Genomic DNA, 26,780 nt, shown 5'->3' with positions numbered 1-26,780 from the left:
CTCCTTACATCAGTCAAACGGCACTGAAGTTTTCACCTCCCAAACACTACACCTACCAAAATCCTCCTATGCTACAAAATACCAAACCCACTTGTACCTCATAATGAAATCCCAAATATCTGCAGTACATTTCTGATGTTTTACAGTTTATTGATTAGCTTCACCTATAACAATCCTTTGCTTTTCTAGTTTTAGCTTTTGCCTACTTGAACAATTGTCAGTTCTATATATAATTTAAAGCAACACAGTCAGAAAGGTACAGCCTACTTCAAATGGAGACGGTAACCTGCATTTCTGAACTAATGACAGTACACAGCAGGAGAAGAGGAAAAATTCAATTTCTGTCAGTAACTGATATGCCTCCTATTTACAGAAGGGGTTGATAACACTTTTTGCTTTACAGGGCCACAATACAGAAGCATATTCTCAAAGGAATAAGACAACTCAAAACTGGCTCACTTAATTGTTTATCATTTTAAAAAGCACAGGTACCCAACACAGAGATAAAAGATAAGACTTTGTTCCCAAGTCCAATTTTTTTTGGATTCCAGTGCCTTGTGCAAAAATGAGTTCCTAATCATCCTGCAGAAGGGAATCGTGTCTTGTCAAAAAAAAGATACCAATATGCACACACCTGCATTTTCATACAATCGCCCCATCTTAACTTTTATTTAAATTTAAATTTCAAAACTTTGAGTAGTGCCCATTGAATCTATAGATTTGTATTTGCAGAAAGTTAGCAGCCTATGACTTTTTGCAGTCATACTCACAGTGGTGTTCTATCTATGAAGCATTTTGTTTCTAAAAATAGATGTATGAAGCAGGAAGAGAACTGATCAGGTTCGACAGGCTTGCATGTGTGTTACACATACTTACATACAAATACACACACACATATTAATCTGTAAAAAAATCTAATAATGTCATACATATTTCAGTTTTACCAAATACTTTCAATTAGGTATTGAGAAACATAAAGCATACGCTACTGTCAAAATCTAAACCAAGAATACAGCATTGCTAGGTATGGTGATTAACAAAGCATTTTGCTCTCCATTAAATCAGATATAAAGCCTTATTTTTATTAGCTTAGAAGGGGACCCCTTTGCCGGGTGAGGCACGGATGTGCAATATCCCATATGACATCAGTTCTCCCTGGGACAGACTGCCTTCTGCATGCTCCAAACCATGCTCAGTGCTGCCAACAGTCCAACCAAGCCCATGACATGATGCAGAAAAGTCCTGACAAGGGACAGCATTTTTACATATTTGGCTGTGCCCCCAAGACACTACTGATAGGACTGTGGGCTGAGCCTGACTACTGCAGTCCAGGGGAGCTTTGTGACCAATTTCAAGAGGAACAGGATCAGCCTTTACATTCCCCTGCTCTGGTTGTTATGCCACCAAGCTTGCTAATATTTTGTTCAGCTAAAAGCAAAGTGTCTGCATCTTGGCTATACTGCCAAAACTCTCACCCCATCCCCAGCAAGTGAGCAGTTACATGTAAGGCAGTCTCATTACCTCACTTATTTTTAGCTATGACTCTGTGAGTAGTAAAACCTACCTCTTCATACTTAAACCTGCAATATTTCACAGCTTGAGCCATTATTTACAATGTTATTTACAAGCCTGGGAAATGGGAATAAACTGGGATAGACAGTTTAGACAAAGCAGCTCAGCTTGAGTTAGTGTGCAGGCCATTAGAGGCTTCAATTCATCCATACAGGATGGCAGCTCCTTCCAGCCACTGAAATAGCTCTTCCTCTGTTCCTCACCAGCCCATCTGCCCACAATGCCACCAGCTCCCCACATTTCTTTTGCTCTCCCACCATATCCCCCTTCCTCTTTACCTTCCTGTGATAAGACACGCCTTGATCTCACACACCCAAAGCCACTCTATGCTCCTCAACACACCTCCACCCCAAGAGGACTCCCATCTCACTGAGTTCTCCCCCCAAAAATCTCATAACTCTCCTATCTCACCACCTTCCTCTGTACAACCTGCCCTCACAGCTCAGCCAAACTGACCGCACTGCCCCAAGCACCTGCCAGGCCCTGTGGACAGTTGCGGGACCTTCATCTAGTGCAAGCCTGCTCCAGACAGGAAAACCAAGAGCCTTTACAATCCTCAAAAATGAACTGAAAAAAACATCCAGTCTTCTGTACCTACAAATATAGCCCATTTTTCAATATATACCTCTAAAAGCATATGTGCCTTCACATCTCTCTATGTTGTGTGAGATTCTATCTGTGAGACATAAGCAGCACTGTTAGCTATAATCTCTTATAACTAAGATACTTTCTTCTAATACTACTGTTTTGAATAGCATGTTTAGAGACACGTACTTTGCTTCTGACTGTAAAATCAGCATTACTTTTTAAAGCCTGTGTGGCTGTTCATCAAGTTGGAGTGTTAAAATGGGATGCTAAAATCATCTAGTTTGCCCAGTAACACCACCTTTCAGGCCTCCCACTGATAAACACAAAGAATGAGACGGGAATCGGAAAATGGATCTGGTTACCAATTATTCAAAACACCAAACATTTCTCTAATCTTACTTCTCCTGAAACATTACTTTGTCTTGACATACTACACACATAGGCACAACAGGTATTTTAACTTTAGTACTTTAACTTTTGCGAAGGGCTGAGCACTATTCTAATTCACAAACAAAAATGCATAGTTTGCTGTTGAACACTGTGACAGAGAACAAAAAAAATCAGTCCAGAGTTGTGATTAAAAAAAATCAAGTAATGGCCTAACAGTAACTCCTGTTTTTGTGCTATGGTGTGCATAGCATGACTCTAGCTATAAGATGTCCAATTTAAGATATTAATATTAAGATATAAGGCCCAAGTGCATAATTTCTATTGCTTTGAGGCAAGAAAGATAATTAGTGGGTGATGCAAAAAAAAAATCACAGTTGTGCAAATATCTCCTCCCTATTCAGATCAGTTATCTCCAACCCCGCATTTAATGTATCTACATATTGCGCAAGATAGCACTAAAATTTCATGCACAGCTCATTTTAGACAGAATGTTTTCATCCAGGCTTGAGAATAACAGAAAGAAAAAAGAAAGGAGGAAGCTATCACTTCAGTCTGTGAAAAAGAAAAGAAACCTGGCAGCATTGGCTTACCTGTTATCACTTAGTCGTCATTACATGATTTTCAACAAGTAAGATTCTTTCTGTTTAAAACCTCTTAACTTCTGAACTTTAAAAATTCTATTATAGATTGTCATTCTCAGAACACTTATAAAGTTATCTTTTCTAGGTATCTTCCTTTATTACAATGTCTCTAAACATTTTTTTATGGAAACTCAAGCCACTACAACCAATAATCTTGAAGATGATAATTTTGAAAAATACATCTTGAGTCTTCTATGAGAACTATAAAAACACAGCACTTCAGATGATCAGGTCACTGAATGATTTTGGTGCTGAAAACAGACTTGTGTTCTAATCCTAAACTTACATAACATTCTATTAAGACTCAACTTTTGAAAATTATTCAAGCACTTTATAGGCTTAAGAGCAGAGGCTAGCTAACCATAGACTACAAAGCTTGAAAATTTGTATCTGAGTTTTTTTTCAGCATATTAATAGATGTGCAAATGTTCTACTAAAAAACATTCCATTGCCCAGGATGGACTTTGAAACGCACAGAGGAGGAGTTCTATTTTTGTAACAGATCATATGAAAAATAGCAGGAGGACCCTCAAAATAAACTATTGCATTACAAAAAATTAATTAATTCAGAAGCAATATTAAAAACAAGTAGCTATTAGATTATAATTATTAATGTAGTGTCAAACCCTATAAATCTGATGGATACAGCCACATTTCTTCAAGTGCCCTAATGATTCTCTCAGGATGACTAGACTCCTTGTCCTCATTAGTAGTTCTAACATCAACACCTTTCACTTTTATACTTTCCTCATATGAAGCAACCCAGGACTATATGCAATCAAGTGATCTCTTAAGTGCAACTTTAACGCTCACTTTGCAACTTCAGAAACTCTTACTGTTGACCCTACCTTTGTAACCTCCCATTCAGCACCTCAAGCCATATAAATTTACATATCCTAAAGCATTTGCAAACATATAATTTTCCAAAAACGCTATTAGCAAACTCTTTAGAATATTAGAGGTTTCAATAACGTATTTTGCTTTGTAAGGCTTATAACATGTGGCAAAGATAAAATCATTCTTTAACAATTAGCAGTTATTTGCTGATTCTTAGTAAAATAAGGCAAGTAGTCATTAAAAGTTTGGACTCTCCTGGTTGTTATGAAACATTAGGAAGAAAAATACACAGTGGTTCTGGAAATGACTCCTTAACTATTTTGACAAAAATTGAATGAAACCAAATAGGCATAAACTAGCTGAAAATACACGTACACTAAATGTTAGGGAAAGGTTCCTAACTAATAGAGCTGGCAAGGTTGGAAAAGCCTTCCAATCAAAGCAGTAGGAATAAAAATCTTAGCCATTTTAAATTAATCTTCAGTAGCTGATGAAGGGGATTATACAATGTGCCTACCTGAAATATGAGACATAAGGCATTTTTCTGCTGCTGTTTTTCTGCTGCTGTGTTCTAGCTCTTCAAATCTTAAGCAGTCCTACAAATCCTACTGCCATGAACTTTACCTTGTACTTTGAACAGAGAGGCAGGAGAGCTACAGCCTGCCCAATGTTCTGTTCACCACTGCCCTATCCTTTGTTCAGATATTCTCTGTTACTAAGCTGTAAAAGCTAATATCTAAAGTCCCCCTGCATTAGTAATTTCTTTTGCACACAGTTAGCAACTCTGCCTTGCTCCTACCAAATATTTGATTTAAAACCAGGGATTTTTGCATAAATTAGATGTGGGTTTTACTGTTTGTTGACTAAATTAGGTGCTAACTCACAGAATCAAAACAAGTGTAATCTAACTTTCCTGAATGGGGTGTTAATATTTTCTGCATTGTTTATCGATATTGATTAAGAAATCTTTTGAGTCTGGATTTAAAAAAGCATATAAGTAAAGAAAGGGGGAAATCTTACTTTCCTCAGGTGATCTCTATGGGGTATTGTATTTCTAAGAAAATTTGCCTGGGAATAGAGTGAGAGTTAAATAAAATCTCCAGAATTTCACCACCACCACCGCTGCTGTATGATATGTATTCTATTGGTTTACAGTTCTTATAATGATGCCTTGAACAAAGGCAGGAGAAGGAAAATTTTACTGTATCGCTGTACTAATGAACTTTTGCTTGCTTGAAAACTTCAAAATTTTGGTATGTACTAATTAGATAAGAAAAGCCTTGAGCTTTGTCAATGGTATGTGTTGGAGGCGCCAACAGACAGGAGGCCTCGGGCCTGATGTGCGTCAACAGACAAGAAGCCTTGGGCCTTGATGATAAGCTTTGAGTTCTGCTGAGTTTTGTAATTAAAAATTGCCAAGGCCAGCTAACTAGGAGAAAAAGATGACCCACACTGCATGTGACCAAAGGGTGGACACTATGTAAATGATAATATGAATATGTATGACTGTAATAATATAAATTTCTGCTTGTTGTAGGTAATGGTGTGCACGATAGGTGGCGCGATCCCCCATGCATCCAGCGCTGCAATAAGAATGCCTGCTTTCTAAAACTCCAAAATCGAGTCTTAGAGAGTTTCTTTGACTGGCTTTTTTGGTAACAATAAGTTCAAAAATTCTTATTCACTGTTTACTGAAAAAGGAATGAAAGTCCTAAGGCTGTACAAACTATGGGTACTAAAATGATTTTAATGAAAAAGACAATTTTTTTATAAAACAAATGTCGCACACCACTATGGAACATATGAACAACTTCTACTTAATTCTGTAATTATGCACTTTTGCATTAAGTTTGATTAAAAAAGAAAAACAACATGCATTTCCTGTCCTTAAGTTGAATTTTAATATTTAAGAAAACAATGGTATATAATTTTTTTAAATTAAAAATATTTTTTACCTGGTACAGGCTGTCTCTCATTCCATTCGCTTGTGATTAAAACCTCTAGGATTTTTATGTGGTGTTCAGTATTATCAGAGCTGCAAGAGATGAATTAGACAGTAAGAACTAGGAAAAATGCAAAAGTTTACATTAGTATTATTCAAAAAACATTGGAAAAATTTATAACAATGCCCTCCACATTAGAAGTAAGGTCAAGAAATTAATTAATTAAACTTCCTTTGTATATAGCTAACACATGTTTACAGTGCAGAATATAATAAAGATGACCCATGTACCTTGCTATCTGGAATTTGAAAAGCAGAGGGCTGAAAATTTCAGCCAGAGATCTTGCATTCAAGAGATTTTTACTGGAGGCTTGACAAAGTCTGAGGAAATGTTTGAGCAAATATTGGAATGTGAGCCAATACTGGGGAGGTATATTTGGAGATCTGATGAGTTTCTTCAGCAACTGAGCATATTCCTCTGAGCTCTGCACTTCTGCAAGCAAACAGATAAAAGGATCTTGATATCAGAACAGTAACATTCAACAAGTAAAATGAAACTATATATAACTCCTTTGGAAGCATCAATCTTACAGAAAAAAAAAAAATTCTGTCCTTCATTAGTGCCTGTGGAATGATTGCTGGAGGTGACTTATTGATATGTGTGTCCCACCCCCGCCTTAAGGGAAGGTGAACCTCCAGGGTGGAATGCAGTGGATATGCAAGAAATCTGTTCCATAATAATTCCCTAAGAAACATAACCTGCAACCTTAGATGTTAGCAACACCAGGGGAGCTTGGCACGCTGATCCTAAGAGAAGCAACACGGAGGGTGGAGTGGAGTGGAGACACTGCGGCCAGGCTCTGTGATATCACTGCAGGGACAGGGAATTGGAACTACTGGAACAAGAATGGAAGGTCCCTGCACTGAATCCACTGAAGCAAGGAGGTGAAATAATGGGGGTTCTGTCAATGCTATGGCCTTACTTCTGATTTATATCATAAGTGCCCAGTTCTGGAGTAATGACATGCAACACCATGTCCTCTGGGTGAACTTTGCTCATTATAATCTCATTATAATACCAAAACACACCTCCATCCCAAAAGTTATCCACCTTCAAGGTGCGACCACCCCTCACTGAGCATGCGCTCTGAATTTTCCCTAGCATATACCTTTAAAAGCAAAGTGAGAGAACTTTATACCAATCAAAGTAAAGGTATGTATGACTAGAGTCACTCAAGCTCCACCTAAAAAATAAGAAAATATAAAAGGGCTTAAGAGAGGAGGAATGCTAGGGAAGACACCATCATAGACAAGTCAAGAGGACATCGCTGGCTTCTGGGATCAGTCGATGGGCTGAACCTCTCTTTCCCCCCATAGGGACACCTATTTGGTAAGATTCGAACCCTCGGTTATACCGAGTGCTTCCCTGGGAAACTTAGAAATCTCTATAGAGTTTTCCCATAATTTAATGTGCTTGTAGTCAACTGTATTATTATTTGCATGTGCTTTGCAGACAGTGTATTTATCACCAGCAATCCAAAAGAACCTGTAATCCTGTCACTTTAATAAACCATGCTGCTCATTAATCTAGCCGTTCATTAACATGACCAAACTCCCTAAGTCTTGTAATTCTCATGCATTGAACACGGCTAAGCTGAGAGTGCAGTACGCTATTAGTGCATCTGTCATCGTGATAATTCAACATATTGAACGCAACCAGACTTATAGCGTTGAATTGGACATAGCTCAGAAATTAAACCTAGCCACCCCCAGCCCCTCTGACATCTGAGGATAAGCTGGAATGCAAGGGGGTTTATTTTCTGCCAAACTTTTTTATGCTTTAATGCAACAGTGCCGTAAGACTTGTTTCTTCTTTTGAAAAAAGTGAAATGCTCAGGAAAGAGTAAAGAACAAGTATTTAAAAGTCAAATGGAAACAGATATGCATTTTGGTAAAAACCACAATGTGTTCAGAGTGTACTGCTAGAAGTCTGTCTTGTGTTTAGCGTCACACATGATTGGGTAATTCTGAGATGCACTAGATAATTCTCACAGGTACTGTTCTAACTTTGAAGGTTACCAGTAACAATATCCTGTCCTGAGACATATAACAGAATATTTGGCCCACGTGCTGAAAGCCTATAAGCTGTACTTGTTTGAAATGACCACTGTAGATGATGAATATCTTACACGCATGTATTTGTCACTTCATAATCTGCAACTCCCAACGTACTGCAGAACACCATGACCTCTAATACATTTACTTTGTCAGCACTGATAAAAAGTTAAAAATTAGCTTTCTGAATACAGATAAATCCTTGATTGCCCCCCCGTTTTTATATAGTCATTCTATTTACTAAAATGAAGAGAACTGTCTTATCTCTTATATTTTTCATTATGTTTACCTAAATAGATAAGTTAATAATGCATGTCTAGATTTGAATTGAAACAGCTTTCATCAAAAACAGTGAAAGTATATATTTTTTCTGAGATGCTGCCAGGTTGTGCAGAATCTTCCATGTTCTGTGGATGACAGATGGACCACTGGATATTCAGAATCCTAACAAAAGCTTTTTGGTTTGACATTTGAAATAATTTGATATTCATACCTTGAGCTACAGAAATCATGTCACTGTAAACAGCTGCTGGAATGATGGGATTTGGCAGGTCCAGGAGATACCTCTTGAGAGCATCTGATAAAGTATGCACATCAAATGTCTCTAAATCCAACAGAGAGGCATCTAAAGGGAAAGAGCAACATACTTTTTAGACATTAGAACCTAGTAAAAATACATAGGCTCATGATATTAATACTTTATACCAAGCCAAAACTGCTAACTTATATCTGGTTTACAGGGAACAACTTGTAAGAAAGAATCTAAGACACCAAAACACATCTTTGAGATGAAGAACATACAGTGCTCAACACCATGCCTAGGCCTTTGGCATCTGATGAACCAAATGGCTTCCAAAGCTTTCTGTCATGTACAGTGCAGGGCTGAAGTCAGAATAATGGTAGTGACTTGCTGTAAGTTGGCAGTGTTATGGAACATCAGAGTATTTTTAACAGGTCTTTGTTTTACCTGTAAATATTTTGTGTAAGAAGTAAGTTTTAATCAAGGGTTTGGGCAAATGCAGCTTCTCTACTGGTAGCTACTTCTATTATGACTGGAAGCTTGATTAACAACTTGGGGCCCCAAGTCTGTAAACATTTATGTGAGTCGAAACAAATATACATGTGCAGAACTGGGTGCTTGGTAATTTATGCAGCAGTTAGGATTTATCTTGTAAAACCTGATATCCTTCCAGCATAGTTATGACTTGGGCTAAGGTTTGGGAGTGTCACACTGTGCTGGTTTTGGCTGGGATACGGTTAATTTTCTTCATAGTAGCTAGTATGGGGCTAGGACTACTTGTTAGCATTGGAGCAAGGAATATCAGCAGCAAAAATAAAAATAGGAAAATATAGAAATGCTTACTTAATGCAAGCAAGATTAGGTTTCTTCTTAAAACATGAAACTGGTGCAGTAAAGTCCTAAATGTTTACAGAAAGATCCATATTTGGTACAAGAATTTAGAGATATTAATGCTGACCAACTTTCTAGGCTAGCCAAGTCCCCTGTAAAATATTTCCTGAACCTATTTGGCCAGTTTAAACCAAATTCAACAGGGAGGTAGAGGAATCAGATATATGGTGTGTCTACATGTACTGTGAAAAAAGGCAGCCAAGAGAGGGTAGCGAGACACTTAGTGTTCTACCACCTCCTTCCTGTTTTCCCTGAAGGAAAGCTTGCAGTATGAGCTCAATCCTTATTAGACACCAAAGAATCCACATGAGGAAAAAAGACATTATGAATGGCTCAGATGATAAAAAACTTGCAGTGTGGGTATGAATTCTACAAGAGCAATTATGTGTCAGAGAATCCAACCACAAATTCATAAGAAATAGTTTTAATTAGTTCTGTTGCTCACAGGATGTTTTTTATTTCATAAGCCAAGTTAAGTCCTGGTTCTCTCAGTGTTGACCCATTCTCTGAAGTATATCCCAAATTATTATAATGAATACAGGAGTCAGAATAAACATGGTACTCTGCAACTCTTTGGGTGTAATGTCATAAACAGACCTGAACTCTTCCATCTGCCGAGCTGGCAAGATGCAAGTCAGCTTTGATTTTGGAGCTAGATAGCATTGTGTTGAAGCTAACAGGCAGTTATCCAATTAATATGGAAAACATTTTAACCATAAGCAGAACAGCACACTAATGGAGTCCACAACTTTGAGACCAGAGCCGACTTGCACTCTGCTAATTCAAGAGAGTAAGCAAAGACCAGATCTGTCTGTATCCATGTGTCTGAATACCCACTGCACTGGCTCTGTCCTGGAAGATTCTGATCCTATCTTAAAGAGAACTAAGAAAGATATATTGTTACTTGTAGGGTTCAATTATATGGAACTTAGTTATCGGGCCTGAAAGTAGCTCATGGTCACAAGAGTGTTCCAGACACCTTTAGAAGGCTATGAACAGACTAAACAAGAAGATAGAAAAAGAAAGATCCCAGTTAGAAAAACACAGGTGCACATTCCACGATAAAGGGAACGTGGCACAAACAACCTCAATTCAGGGGCTTATCTCGACCAATTGGACTAAGACAAGTCTTGCATGCTCTAACTAACATAGCCAATTATGTCCTGTGTTTATGCGTGTGTACAGAGTGAGTATAACTAACTGTATCTTATGTTTATACACGTGGACAGTATCGATGTAACCAATCACCGCTTATGCTTGTGCACGTGGACACCAAATGCTTGCATGCAGCAGCCAATCAAAGCTTCTAAACAACTTAGAGAATTGTATAAAAATGATCGGCTAAGCTCAATAAAGTGACGACTTTAATCATCATATTGGTGTTCTATTGTCCGGGCCCCGCACGGAATAATCCCTAAACCCTACAGTTACTAAAGGGTAAAGTCCTGTTTTCCTTTCTCAAACCTAAATACATTTTAAATAAGAATACATGTAAACCACAAGTTCTTGATCTCAGGAAATAGACAAACCTTTCTTAAAAGTACACCTCAGTTTAGAGACTTAACAAGGGATTCAGATAAATTAAGAGATACATTGATATTGGTGCCATAGAAAATCTGTATTTATCTGGACTGAAAAAATATAATTACAATAGTAAAAATATGGCTTAGGCTGCTAGCACCACATGCATATCTCTTCTCCCTGCTTGCACTCATATACTCCTTCACTCCCATCACAATCAGCAGAGGACAGGATGCTCTTTTGATCTGAAGGAACAGACAACTCATAGTATCATCTCTTGTTCATTTTGTTAATATTTGCAATTACTAAAAATAGAGCGAGCTAATTCACGGTTTGAGTTTGTTTCCTTTGTCCCTTTGGCAACATGGCATGTAACCAGTTTCATTTTCTAGCCCTTGTATTTTTGTGCTCTTTTATGCAAGTGGAAGTTCACACCGCACATGGCACCCCAGCTTGCAAGGGCATGGTCAAGCACTCCTCCTACAACAGCTCCTGATCTCTCATAGTGCAACTGAGTGTTGCCATGCCAGTATATTCTGGCCTGAAGTTGAAAAAAAGAGTACCAAAAAGAGAAGGAAGCATATTTCAGAAAAGTTGAACAGGTACTTGATGTTAGTGGTGTAGCTACATTTTACTGTCCAAAACATGAGAACCCAGCCTACTGCAGCAACATCAATTCTCTCTTTCCCCTCCAGCATCAGCTTGGTAGCAGGCAGGGAATGTGGAGCTATTGCCTCTCCATCTACTGGACCAAAAAAATGCATGCACAGAACTGTATGTAAACAAATGGTCGTTTGTTTACAAAATATTAACCTGCAGCCTTACAAGAATAGTGTATCTTTACCTTGCTTCTGAACAAAACACCTTTTTTTTCTGTACAGCTAGATTTTCAGTCCTCGAACAAGCAAGTTACCAACAAATGATTAAAATAATTATTCTTGGAAAAAGAACCATGCAGTGGAGCCATGAAAAAAACCCCAACCTGTAAAAGTGAAAAATACCTTTCCTATTAAGTGTAAAAGTTAGAAACCTTTTTTTACTTATATTTGTCTTTTTAATATTATATTATTCAGAACCAGCTCATATATAAGCTGAGTAGGGGAGCAAAGAAAACAGGATCCATCTGACCACAAAATCTGTATAGTGCTTTAAAGAAAACTGTACTTACCACATTCAAGAATTTGTCTTAATTCTGCTGAGCTGCTTGAGCCTTGTGTTCCATACAAAGTTGAGCACTCCAGATCTTCAAAACAAAATTGATGGGATACATTAAAATTCCAGTTACTGTTGCCATGAAACAATATATTTCTGTTTTCCTCAAATAAGTACTTACAGTATAAATTAGCAACATTCTCCTCATCATCCTCCTACCGCCTACTAGACTAAGGAATGTGATTGCTTTTTAAGGCTGTAAGACACCTCTTTGTACATGCAAACTGCTGGGTCTGCAGAAAGAGCTGGCCAAAGAAGATCAGAGATGCTGGCAGTCCCACATATTCTGTACAACTCTCCATGGGCTGACTGTAGAAGGCCAGGACTAGGAAACAGATTCACATATCCCAGGGAAGAAAACAGCTTGCATGAACAACATGGGAGCCAGATCTTCCTTTACACTATACATGCTAGCTGGAAACACCAGGTCCTTCAGGTGGATAATAAGTGAGCAGTCTGAATCATGATACCACACAGGAATGGGAGAGGGACATGAAAAAAGTTCTGACACATCCTAATTAGCTTTAAAGATTTAACTGAGACTTATAAGTTACAAACGTGCCTAACCTTTGGCACCCTATGCAGTCAACAGAGACAGAGAGTCCCTTCTATGGGACTGGTAACTCTTAGGCTGCCTTTGACTATCTGTAGAGCCTATAACCTCACAGTGTATGTAGGGCGAGTGTCACATTACTGATGTGAGAGAAAATGTCTGTATATGTCACATAATATGCCTGAGAATCCACTTGAATAAAAGACACCAATACAATGTTTTCATATGAAAGATACTGTTTACTAGTTCCCTACTTCAGAGAAAATATAGAAGACACAAGGAAAGAGACTATACCCAAGGATGCAGAGCACTGACAATTTAATAGTATCAGTGGCATTTCCTGGAAGCAGTGTTTGCTTATGCAAACTGTTGCTAAACTTTAGACCTTTTCATTGATATTAGCAAGCTCCTACTCATTCAGGAAAGGCTTATGCTCTCTTAAAGTGTCACAGCACTATGTGAGAACCCACGTCCCCAAGGACAGCAGACTGAGTCTGATCAGAATACCACTTTTCCTCTCGCTCCCAGGCTGTAAGGCCACTGAATGAGCAGGACCCACTGGGCTGCTCCTTACCTCACCAGGACTATGAAGGTGAAATCAGAGGAGAAGCCAGGAGGAGACATAAAGGGCAAAAGAGGCAGGACATAGTAGAAGAAAGGGGAAATCCTCAAAAGGATGGAGAGACATCAAAATGGAAAAGCAGGAGATCAAAAAAACATAAAAAAACCACTGGCTGGCTTAGCATACAGCTGCAATAAAGAACTGACTCCTGAAGTATAAAAACAGTTCTTGTAACTTTTTCATATTTAATTCTTTTTTTTTTCCACTTTGGGGCAACACATTACTTGTTTGGCCTTGTATCCAATCCAATGTCATGATGGCATTTCCATAAGCAACTTAAGGTGCTCATTTCCATAAGCAACTTAAGGTGTTCATCGATTAGGAAAAAAAAAAAAGCAATACCAAACCATTATCCCTTACCTTTCAATAATACTTATATTAGTTGAGTTATTAAATGTCATTTGAGGTAAGCTTTGGTTTTGCTTCTACAGTCCAAGTAGCCGCTACTGAGCAGAAACCAATACAACAAACCTTAAATGAGATTATTTTCATATCTGTTGAGTAATGATGAAATGCATTAGCAGCTCTAGGAAGGGGAGATGCCAGCCCTGGATCTGATCCTGCAGTCTTGGGTCACACAAGTAAGAAAAAGCCTTGGTAGATCATTCTTCAGCTTACCTTTCTTTTCAATTGTCTCCACTATCTTGATGAGGATTGGTGGAGCAACATTAGGAGGTGCAAACTGCTCCGTAAGATCTGGAAGTGAAAAAGCTGTAAAAAAAAAAAAAGAAGGAAAATAAGCTAAGCTACAATTAAATGCAGTTTCTGTTTATGAAAGTCATGACACATAGTGCAACCAGTTAATTTTTAAGTACTGAACAAACATCCCATTTGTCAGGCCTAAATGAGAACACTCTGCAACTAATCAGAAAGCAAATAAAAACAATGACAATTGCATTTTTACAGCATTTTCTTTCAGAGACCTCAGTCAGTCCTAGAATCACCCTCTATATTACCTAGGAAAAGAAAATACAATAAAAGTTTGCAACCTATGGATAGTAAGAAATACAATGCAAGGATGAAAATTAAAAAATCTTCTGGTCTGAAATATACACCCAGTGTGCTGGGAGTTGCTGATCCCCTGGGTAAAATACACAAAGGCCTGAAATAGCAGTAGAAACAAGTATTTAATTGTATTGGGTTTGCATGGCAAGGTTTTGGTAGCAGGGGGGCTACAGGGGTGGCTTCTGTGAGAAGATGCTAGAATGAGACAGGGAGCCAAAGGAACCTTAGTAGATATAGTAGATATATGGATGTAGATAGGAACTGTTTAATAATTATCTAGCTTATAATGAAGTTAAAGAAATTTCAATAGAGGTAGACATGGCCCAAGGGGATGAGAAGTGATGCTTAATGTTTGCATTGTTGGCCCAAGGGGATGAGAAGTGATGCTTAAAGTTTGCATTGTTGAGGCTGGCTGGGGCAGGAGATAGTCCCTGATAAGAAGAAGCAGTTGACCCCAAGAACCAGCCAAGACTGGCCTTGTGACTTCTTGGAACTAATTTTAATATGAAGCGGGGATAGATCATGCCTATGTATAGGCATATTGTGAAACTCTATGTATATGTAACACTTGACTGTATAAATTTGAAGCAAACTGCCGAGTCAGGCGCGCACGACTTTGGTGGGACTACCCCCCGTGCTGCCCAGTGCTGAATGAACATACCTACTTTACAATCTCACTGATTGTGGAGTCTGTTTTCCGCACGTCAAGAAGCTTCCCCCATGTCTGATAGAGCCAATGCCAGCTGGCTCCAAGACAGACCTGCTGCTGGCTGAAGCTGAGCCAATCAGCAATGGTGGCAGCGCCTCTGTGATAACATATTTAAGAAGGGGAAAAAACTGCTGCACAGCATCAGCAAGAAGAGAGAAGAGTGAGAACATGTGAGAGATACAACCCTGCAGACCCCCAGGTCAGTGAAGAAGGAGGGGGAGGAGGTGCTGCAGGCACCGGAGCAGAGATTCCCCTGCAGCCCGTGGTGAAGATCACGGTGAGGCAGGCTGTTTCCCTGAAGCCCATGGAGGTCCACAGTGAAGCAGATATCCACCTGCAGCCCGTGGAGGACCCCACATCAGAGCAGGTGGATGTGCCCGAAGGAGGCCATGACACCTTGGAGAGCCTGCGCTGGAGCAGGCTCCTGGCAGGACCTGTGACCCCACGGCGGACCCATGCTGGAGCAGTTCGTGGAGAACTGCAGCCTGTAGGAAGGACTCATGTTGGAGAAGTTTGTGGAGGACTGTCTCCCATGGGAGGGACCCCATGCTGGAGTAGAAGAGTGTGAGGAGGAAGGAGTGGCAGCGAAAACGTGTGATGAACTGACCACAACCCCCATTCCCCCTCCACTTGTGCCACTCAGGGGGAGGAGGTAGAGAAAATCGGGAGTGGAATTGAGCCCAGGAAGAATGTGTTTTAAGATTCAATTTTATTTCTTATTATCCTACTCTGATTTTGACTGGCAATAAATTAAATTAATTTCCCCAAGTCGAGACTGTTTTGCTTGTGACGATAATTGCTGAGTGATCTCTCCCTGTCTTTATCTTGACCCACAAGCCTTTTGTTATATTTTTCTCTCCCCTGTGCAGCTGAGGATGGGGGAGTGATAGATCAGCTTTGTGGGCATCTGGCATCCAGCCAGGGTCAACCCACCACATTCATACTCGTACAAAAGTTCAATGATAACTTCTGTTTGTTTTCATTTTTTCAAGCATAATAGGTTCAATGGTATAGTTGTCTTGAAGCAAGAACTTCCTTTTCTAGAATGACTGGTTAAGAATAAATAGTGGTATAATCATAAGGGAACATTTTGCATATTCAAGCAAACCTGCATACAGATTTTATACAAGGTCAGTTTTCACGCAACGCAGTTTCTTCACTGAGAGAATACACTGTATAAAGGAATGATCTGGCTCTGTGATGTGAGAGATGATCTATCTCTAAATGCACTATTTTTGCCCAAAGAGTAATTCACAAGTTTTAGAGTGGTCCCGTTTAACTCTTGGAAAGCAAGAATGTTTACATAAAGATATTATTAAACTACTGCCAGAGACATCTGGCATACTTTGATGGGTTATGATTGACAAACTGTCCTGGTTTCAGCTGGGATAGAGTTAACTGTCTTCCTAGTAGCTGGTACAGTGCTATGTTTTGAGTTCAGTATGCAAAGAATGTTGATAACACTGATGTTTTCAGTTGTTGCTAAGTAATGTTTAGACTATAGTCAAGGATTTTTCAGCTTCTCATGCCCAGCCAGCGAGAAAGCTGGAGGGGCACAAGAAGTTGGCACAGGACACAGCCAGGGCAGCTGACCCAAAGTGGTCAACAGGGTATTCCATACCATGTGACGTCTCATCTAGTATAGGAACTGGGAGGTGGGGGCAGGGAATCACCACTCGGGGACTAACTGGGTGTCGATCAGCGGGTGGTGAGCAATTGCACTGCGCATCATTTGTACATACCAATCCTTTCATTATTGCTGTTGTCATTTTATTAGTGTTATCATTATCATTATTAATTTCTTCTTTTCTGTTCTATTAAACCGTTCTTATCTCAACCCACGAGTTTTACTACTTTTCCCAATTTTCTCCCCCATCCCACTGGGTGTGGGGGGAGTGAGTGAGCGGCTGCATGGTGCTTAGTTGCTGGCTGGGGTTACACCTCGACACAAACAAAACTTAATGATTGAAGTAAAAGTTGCCAGTTGCCTAAGTGATGGTGATCTCTGCCCAATTAAACTCATCATGGAAAAACAGAAAACAGTTCTTAAACACACATGCATGTATGTGCCTATATGCATATGCTTACACACATGCACACATACGCACACAGTGTATTTCTAGAAGACTTAAAGTGAACAAAATTGAGGATAACTAACTAGAAGGAGAAAAAAATCCCCAGTAAAATATGAACGGAGTTTTTAATGAAAAAATTTTATATAGCCAAAAAATTAAATATACCACACTGTGGACACATATTTAGCAGTGTCCGGACAAGATTGCTTATACCTCAGTACAGCAACGCCAAGCAATCCCTTTTTCACAGGTTTAATAGGGGGTTTCACTGACATTAACAAAGTTTAAGAACTTATTGATGGAGACCCCTGTGCAGCAGGTCATGGACTCAATGGATGGGAATGCCTGGTTTCCACGGATCGGGCATTCACCCTCATTGCCACCCCAGGAATCACAAATTCTGGGGTCCCTGAATACAGATTGGTGTAGTATTATCTGATTTACTGTTAGATGTAGATAGTATTAGACACACAACCTTACAAAATAGAGCTGCTCTTAAATCATTAGTTAAGATAGTTTTGATTTATCTTGTAGTGGTTTGGGGTTTTTTTTTGTATTTTAATTTGTGTACCTTGTAGGTTGCCATGTGTTTAAAAATTAATTGATAGATCAAGTAAGGCTGTGTTAATTGACGGAAAACAAAAAAGGGGGAATTGTGGACACATATTTAGCTAATGGTCACAAGAGCATTCCAGACGCCTTTAGAAGGCCTTGAACAGAATAAACAAGAAGACAAAAAAAGAAAGATGCCAATTAGAAGAACACAGGTGCGCATTCCACGATAAAGGGAACTTGGCACAAAGAACCTCAATTCGGCAGTTTATCTTGACCAATTAGACTGAGACAAGTTTCGCATGTTTTAGTTGATATAACCAATTATGTCCTATGTTTGTGTGTGTACAGAGTTAGTGTAACCAATTATATCTTATGTTTATGCACGTGTACAGTGTTGATATAACCAATCATATTTCATGCTTGTGTGTGTGTACAGTGACTTTGCAGAATATGTGACTATAAGTATGTGTGTGTTTTAGCAATAAAGGGTCATCTGTCGTCTGCTTTCAAGATTACAGGCACCCGTCTACTTCAATCTCCTCATCACACAACTGAGAAAGCAGACAATTTTGGCTATGAATTCACCCTATTTTGGAAGCAGCAATTACATAACTTTCTAAAAACGCAAACAATTTAAAAGTGAGAAAGACAGCAAGGAAGGTACAGAAGAAGTTTGGAAGTGCAGAAAATTGAGAGAAATGAAAGAAAGTAATTATTTATTATTTACGAACTAGTAATGGAAGTGGAGCATACTGGGACACTGAGACATCCCTTGCAAAAAGAAGCACAATGATGGTACGATAATGATGAAATATTTTCTAGTCCAGTCATAACTGAGAAGGACATTAGAAAAACATCTGTTAGTCATAACAGTTTAACTTAGGAGGCCCAGAAAATGAGCATTCAGGAGTCCCAAAAGAGTTGCCTGAGGAGATCTCTGGCCTGCTGATGTTACTTTTTAAAGACTCGTGGAAAATCAGAGCAATTCCTGGGGAACAAGAGAGTTCTAATGCTTGATCCGCACTCTGAAAGGACAAGTAAGATCACCCCAATGACTACACGCTATTTACATTATCAATACTGTGCGAAATAAAGGAAAACCCGATACTAGACTCATATGATAAAGCAATAATAGACAGCACTAAAACTAAGGATTGTCTGCATAGCTTTTTAGAGGATAGGTTCTGTTAAAAACCACACTACTTCCTTGATGGCACCATAGTTAGCTGAAAAATGCAAATGAGTAGACATAATAAACTCTAAAGTTCTGTCAGATAGTTGACTTAGCTACACCTATATAACATGTGCTTTTTTTGTATTTAGCTTTTAATCACAGTGTTATACTGACCAGCAGATCTCCAAATATAGTTACTAATGCAGAACAACCTACTCAGGGAAGGAATGGACTTTTCATCTCTTTACATCTTCAAACCACTTTCAGGTGCCATATGGAACACCTCTTTTAGCATAACATCATATCTGCTTTATCAAACACAAATTGGGCTCAACTGGAAGATGCTGCAGTCCAAGCAGCCTCTGCTGAGGCATGCTGAAATACAGATGATTTGATCTGTAGTATTCATATCAAATAGTTCCTTTTGACCCCAAGCCATGAATCTATCTTATGGAGAACAAATCTATTGAAAGAATAAATGAAGGATCAGATCAGAATCACATCAAAGGGTGATGTATGAAAGTATGAAGTATGAAAATACTCAAATTATGAGATACTAATAGATTTACAGAATGCTAAGGGCATAAAATGCATCCTTTACATGGTAGCAGAGGAAGAACAGGTTTTAAGAACAGAGTTTACATATTTTTACTTATGAAAATAACTCTCTGCTCCATTAGGTAGCTAGTTACATTAAGAACCTTTCTCTGTCTTAAGTAACAGCAATGAAATTGCATCATCACTGAACAAAGATGCTCATCTCATAATTCCAGCTGGAGGCAGCATGCAGCTAACAGTCTAACAGTCTAAACTGAAATTGAGGAAAGAAAGTAGAGACGAAGAAGAAGAAATAGAGACAGAGGATGGAAGTCAAATCTGACCGACATTTGAAACATTTCAGGTGATAGCATGGCAGTTCAGGGATGGTCCATCCAGGGTACTGAGCTGCTATTCTTCATTTCAGACAGCAAAGAGAACTATGCTTTCTCGCACGAACCAAATTGTGCCTTGAAACAATGGCAAGAGATACACTACAAATGCCTATAAACAAGGTATATTTAGAAAAATAATTCCATTTCCCATGAGATTTAGATGTTCTACACAAGGGATGGAGTCCAAGCAAACTAAAAAAGAGAACCTAGTGTGAGGGGAAGACTTCAGTTTGTGGGAAGAAGCCCTTGCAGGGTGAAGAAAGACACTACAAAACCCAGTTTGTCTCCATGGGACATAAAGAATGGGGTGGATGTAGACCTTACCCAGGTTACCTAAACAGAGAGTGCCTCTTCCTGCAACCTACCTGACACTCCATGCTTTTCATCTACATGTTAAGCAGGATCTTAGTTTTTAAACTAGGTTTGTATTACAATCTGTTACTGAATCTATTTGCTGTACAGTATTCTCAGATCAATAATATCCTTTGTAAAAAAAGCTTTTGGAAGCTACACATTCACCTTTATATTCATATAAAATCTGTAATATGTCTACAGAACATATGTATGTAAACCAAACATCATGTTGGTTAAAATGAAAGATTTCCAACATTCCTCTGCTACCCTAAAATATGCAATTGGAAAAAATATTAAAATATGATGAGTTTGGAGGATTTATGAAGTCTCTTCCTCCCTATACCCCATTCCTCTTCTCCAAAACTAGAAAATTCTATCTACCAGAGACATTGCTGAAATTTTAGATATAAAAAGAGCATTTAAAATAATGACAATCTATTCCATACATACATAAATTGTAAAATACTTATGAATTTGACTGAAAACTCAGGATATTCATCTCTCTCTCTCAATGCTATGCACACACTGGCCATTATAAGCTTTATAGCAAAAAGACACACACAAACACATATGTTACTGATTTGTTATTAGTTAGAATTAATCATATTTAATTTTAATAGGAATATGGAACAATAAGAAATATTTTAGCAAAATTATATATTGCATTCTATATATTTAACCAACAACTAACAGCTGCTGTGAAATCCCCTGTGTAGCCCTGTACCAAGGCTGGAGGAATTGGTTAAAATCATCTAGTAGGAACATTTAGAACTTAGATAACAGATGTCAGAATTTCAAATTAATAGGAACTTAGGAACTTAAGAAAATGTATTATGTGTAACTATAAGAATTCGAGTATTGTCTAAAATCAGTTAACCACGGAAGCTTTGGTAAAGATTTACTTCGATCTAATTAACGAGAATTCCAATCAGTAGAGTTAAGTGAGATTAACCAATGATTGTTTTAGTATAAGAATATTGATAAGGTGGTGTGACTGAGGGCCAATCACTAGAAATATTAAATTCAAGAATTAACATTGAATGTATTTTATGTAAATCTAATACATGATGGCAAAAATCGTACTGCGCAGAATCACATGAAAGGTCAACTATCGGACAAAGTGAGGAAGACTATGGAAGACCACCAGAGGGCTTCTGAAGACCACCAGAGACCTTCACTGTGCCTGCGTAAAGGACATTTACATATGCTAAGAACTTCCCAGAAATCTAATGAATATGCATAACATTTCTCAGAAATCTAATGAATATGTATGAATAAGTTTAATATAAGGTGTATGATTTTGGTGTTCAGGGGTGCGTGGTTCGTGAGAGGACTCGCCCGCGCACCCGGCCGTTAATAAAGAAGTGTCTGCTTATCTACACTAAATTGGTGTTGATAAGTTCTTTATTCCGAGTTTTTCGGTAACAGTTTCTGGCGACCCAGATGGGACCTCGCTGAGAGAGACCGGAGGAGTCGGGGACTTGATCGGTTCCTGCCGGCACCGAGGATTTCTCGGGGATGCCCATCGATCCCCGATCCATAAGGCTCTCTGCGACGTCCCCTGGATTTTGGTAAGACACTTCTTTTCTTTGAAATATTAAGGATAGCTATCCGGGTGGGTTGGAGTCCCACCGTATTGTAAGTGGGTTAGAGTCCCACCGTGTAGTCTGCCTGTCAGACGCGGCGAAAGCTGCGCAGGGTTGGACTGAAGGATCCTGAAGGAAGTGGAAGCCTAGGCGTCTGCCCGTAAGACATAAGCGAAAGCTATTGCTGGGTTGGACAATTTGGGAGTGGGTTAGAGTCCCACAGCTTTTGAAAATTCTGGGTTGGAGTCCCAGCTTCAAAAGCATTTTGGAAACTTTGGGTTTGAGTCCCAATTTCAAGGAATCTTTAAGAGTATATGTGTACCTTTGTGAGATATTTAGTGTATTTGGAAGTATCACAAATCAGAATTAAGAGTTGTATTACAGTGTGTTATATACCTTTGTTTAAACTAACAATTGTGGAAAGCTGTGAGTGTGAGTGTTGTAAGTGTAATTGAGCACGAAGCGAGTGTGGAGTTTGGAAGTTTTAAGTGCGAGTATACTTTGCTGATTAATAATCTTGCCAGGGGATATTGGTTATGGCTCTTGCCTGGGGAAGTCGGCTTTGTCCGTGCCCTGGACAAGTAGGTGGACTCCATTACCTGGCAACAATTGTTATTTGCATTTGTTTGATATCTGGTATTTGATACATGCATTTGGTATTTGAAACTTTGTACTTAATACTTGGCATTTGATACTTGGTTTGGTATTTGACATTTGATATTTGATTATTGACATTTGATACTTGATATTTGATATATATATGTTTAATAGATATTTGGTATCTGATATATAAAGATAATGGCATTGGCCAAATTATTTAAGAGTAAGAGTATGGGAAATTTATCCACTGATGGAAAGATACCAAAAACATCTCTGTTGGGATGTTTGTTGGCACATTGGAGTAAATTGCATGATAACTTATATAAAAATCAAATGATTGAATATTGTAAGCACTGGTGGCCCTTGTATGTTTTAGAAGATCAGGAAAAATGGCCAACAAATAGAACTTTAAGCTATAATATTATATTACAGTTAATGTTATTTTGTAGAAGAGAGTAAATGGAATAAAGTGTCATATGTAGATTTTTTTTTTCAAGTGAAAGTATCTGAAGAAGACCGGAGGGGAGTCTCCCAGTAGAACCTCTGGTTACAACTAAACTGGTAGAACAGAAAATTGAATTTGAATTGACACTAGAGTCACCTTTTTAGCTTTAAATACCTTAGAGGGAGAATTAAGTTCTGAAGAAATTGGTGGTGTTGGTGTAACAAGTGAATGAGAAACTAGACCCTTTTTTTTAAAATCTTTAACAATGAAATTAGGAAAGCAATGGGTCACTCATCAGGTTTTGTATGTGACAAATTTTTTTAAACTCCTGCTAAGGAGAAATTTATTTGAGAATTTAGAGGAAGAAATTAAATGTTAAAAATGGAGAGATTAAAATTTTAATTCCAGAAACTAAACATATCGAAGCAGTGGCTTTGTTGTTGCAGGACGGTCACCAAAGCAGAGGATCATACCAGTCAAAGTAAATAATGCTGTAATTCCAGTCGTCTGGGCTGGGGAAGTTCCTGGTAAATCCAAAAGAGCAGAGCCTGTGAGAATTGATTTAAAGCCAGGATCGAGTCCGGTAAGAATTAAACAATACCCCCTAAAACTGGAATGTCAGAAAGGGTTAGTACTGATAATATAAAAATTTCTAAAGTACAAATTGTTAATAGAATGTGAATCCAAATATAATACCCCAACCTTGCCTGTTAAAAAGGCTAATGGAAAAGATTACAGGCTGGTTCAAGACCTTAGAACAATAAATCAAATAGTACAAGATATTCATTTGGTAGTAGCAAATCCTAATACTTTGTTAACAGCCCTAACAGAGAAACAAGAATGGTTCACAGTGTTAGACTTAAAAGATGCCTTTTTCTGTATTCCCTTGGATCCCAATAGTCAAGAGCTTTTGCTTTTGAATGGGAAAATCCTGAGACTGGGGGAAAAAAATGCAATATACATGGACAGTCTTGCCTCAAGGCTTTAAGAACAGCCCTACCATTTTTGGAAATCAATTGGCACAAGAATTAGAGATTTGGAAGAAAGAAAATAATCAAAGAATCCTGTTGCAATATGTAGATGATTTATTAATTGCAGCTGAGACGGAAGAACAATGCACAAAGTTAACTATTAACTTTTTGAACTTTTTGGATATCAGTGGATATCGAGTGTCAAAGGAAAGGGCCCAAATAACCCAGAGAGAAGTAACTTATTTGGGTTTTGAAATCCTGAAAGGGCAGAGACAATTAGGAGCTGAGAGAAAGGAGGCAATTTGTCATCTCCCTGAACCTAAGACTCTAAAAGAATTGTGAACATTTCTGGAATGGTTGGGTGGTGTCACCTGTGAATTGCAGATTATGGCTTGCTGGTCCGACCTTTATAGGAGCAGCTCAAAACCTCAAACAATGGATTTATAGATTGGACTGATGCTGGGAAAGTTGCTTTTAAACAACTAAAACAGGCTTTAATGGAGGCGCCAGCCCTAGGCCTGCCAGATCTCACAAAGACATTTGAACTCTTTACTCATGAAAGAAGAGGTATAGCTCTGGGTGTCCTGGTCCAATATCTGGGACCAAGTCAGCGAGCTGTGGCCTACTTCTTGAAACAATTAGACAATGTGAGTCTGGAATAGCCTGGTTGTCTGAGAGCCGTTGCTGCAGCTGTGCTACTGATCCAGAAAGCTTGTAAGTTCACCTGAAGACAAAAGATTACTGTGTATGTTCCTGATATGATAACTATTGTGTTAAAACAGAAAGGGGGCACTGGTTATCCCCTAATAGAATGCTGAAATACCAAGTGGTGTTGCTGGAACAAAGTGATGTTTACTTAAAAACTACTACTGTTGCCGAAAACTCGGAATAAAAACTTATCAACACCAATTTAGTGTAGATAAGCAGACACTTCTTTATTGACGGCCGGGTGCGTGGGTGAGTCCTCTCACGAACCACGCACACCTGAACACCAAAATCACACACCTTATATTGTGCTTACTCATACATATTCATTGGATTTCCGGGAAATATCATGCATATTCATTAGATTTCTGGGAAGTCATTAGCATATGCAAATGTCCTTTACGCAGGCACAGTGAAGGTCTCTGGTGGTCTTCTAGAGTCCTCTGGTGGTCTTTCATAGTCTTCCTCACTTGTCTGCTTCTTGACCTTCTCTAGGTGATTCTGCGCAGTTGGTCCTTGGCAGGTAACTAACTATTTCTTGGCAGATAACCACAAGTTGCTTCACCTAACTTTTCTCTATTCCTATTAATTTTAAAATTTTGACATCTTGTGCATTCTTCTAGGTTATAATATACTCCAACAGATAAACATTATATCCAAATCATCTTAAATCTTAAGCTCGTTATCTAAGTTCTAAATGTTCCTACTAGATGATTTTGACCAATTCCTCCGGTCCTGGTACAGGGCTATACAAGAGATCTCACAGCAGCTGTCGATTATTAGTTAAATGTATAAAATGCAATAGATATATATAATTTCTGCTAAAATATTTCTTATAATTCTATATTCCTATTAAACTAAATATGATTAATTCTAACTAATAATAAATCAATAACAAATCAGTAACACTACCATCGTTAACCCTGCTGTGTTTTCAACAACTGATCAAGTTAAAGGAGAACTGGAACATGACTGCTTGTAGACAATCGAAGGAGTTTACTCCAGCCGACCGGATCTCTGAGATGTGCCACTCGAAGAAACAGATTGAGAACTGTATACCGATGGAAACAGTATTCATCCATGAAGGAGAGCGTTTATCAAGATATGCAATAATTACTACTGAGGAGGTAATTGAATCGTGAACTTTGCCTTCAAATATCTGCCCAAAAGACTGAATTGATAGCTCTTACTCGAGCACTGGAACTAAGTGAAAAAAAAAAACCACAAAAAAAACCCAAGTCAACATTTGGACAGACTCAAAGTGCTTTTGGAGTAATACATACACATGAAACAATATGGAGAGGAAGAGGACTGTTATCTGCACAAGGAGCCACCATTCAACATGCAGAACAAATACTGAAATTGTTAGAAGCCATCCGAAAACCAATAACAGTCACTATAATATACTGTAAAACACATCAGTTAAATAAGACTGTTCCTGAAACGGGTAACCGATTGGCTAATAAAGCTGCTAAAGAGGCTACAGAAAAAGACATCCTAACACTAGTTTTAGAGGAAAGTGTAAAATTGTCTAAAGAAACTCTAAATTATAATGAAAAAGATGAAGAATTAATTATTAAATTACAGACTAACAAAATAAAATAGGATAGGCTATAACACTGATAAGTCAAATAATGGTCCCACCCACAATAATAAGAGAAATTGCCCTAGCTAAACATAACAAAGTATATTGACGAACAGAAAGTAAAATATGACAAAGATTGTTTAAACAATTATAAGTGGATATAAAATTTATATATAAAATTATCCCCAAATGAGTAATAAGATTATCTTTGGAATTATTAAATAAGGAAAACTTTTTAAAAGAATTGTCTTGAAAAGAAAGATATATCCTAGTTTTAGTTGATATTTTATTGGGTGGCCTGAGGCTTTCCCTTGTCGCACCAACAAAGCAAGAAAAGTAGTTAAAGTCTTGCTCAAAGAGATAATACCAAAATTTGAAGTACCTGTAAGAATGTCATCCGACAATGGCCCTCATTTTATAACAAAGATTATGAAACAAGTTGAGCAAAGTATTACCTATAGATTGAGACTATCACACCCCATGTAGACCACAAGCAAGGAAAAAAAAAAACAAAACCCTTAAACAACAGTTGAGCAAAATTGAAAAAGAAACTAAAACCATTCGAGAGGATATGTCAGAAGATTGGCTGGGAAAAATTTTTAGCGGATTAGGATAGAATCTGAGCTCTTGGGTACAGTCTATAATCAAAACTGTTTCTGTTACTAATTGTCTTTTTGATG

At 38.3% G+C, this 26,780-nt stretch overlaps 1 protein-coding gene and 1 long non-coding RNA gene across 5 annotated transcripts in view; one reads left to right on the top strand and one right to left on the bottom strand.

Moving 5' to 3' along the window:
* The window catches only part of LOC138683278 (uncharacterized), a 260,146-nt gene that overhangs the window by 102,737 nt on the left and 130,629 nt on the right, over positions 1-26,780 (top strand). The gene's annotated exons all lie outside the window — the stretch shown is intronic.
* The window catches only part of LOC138681753 (phosphatidylinositol 3-kinase regulatory subunit alpha-like), a 106,860-nt gene that overhangs the window by 15,348 nt on the left and 64,732 nt on the right, over positions 1-26,780 (bottom strand). For all 4 annotated transcript variants that reach the window (XM_069774849.1, XM_069774850.1, XM_069774851.1 and 1 more), the window contains 5 exons: positions 14,023-14,115; positions 12,186-12,260; positions 8,579-8,710; positions 6,262-6,463; positions 5,984-6,063 (listed from right to left, as the gene is read on the bottom strand). In XM_069774849.1, the coding sequence (XP_069630950.1) occupies positions 5,984-6,063; positions 6,262-6,463; positions 8,579-8,710; positions 12,186-12,260; positions 14,023-14,115 (582 nt within the window). The remainder of the gene's footprint in view (positions 1-5,983; positions 6,064-6,261; positions 6,464-8,578; positions 8,711-12,185; positions 12,261-14,022; positions 14,116-26,780) is intronic.

This window comes from Haliaeetus albicilla, chromosome W (genome assembly GCF_947461875.1).
Source record: "Haliaeetus albicilla chromosome W, bHalAlb1.1, whole genome shotgun sequence".
NCBI lineage: Eukaryota > Metazoa > Chordata > Aves > Accipitriformes > Accipitridae > Haliaeetus > Haliaeetus albicilla.
The sequence above is the reverse complement of the archived record's forward strand: the minus strand, read 5'-3'. Positions and strand labels throughout refer to the sequence as shown.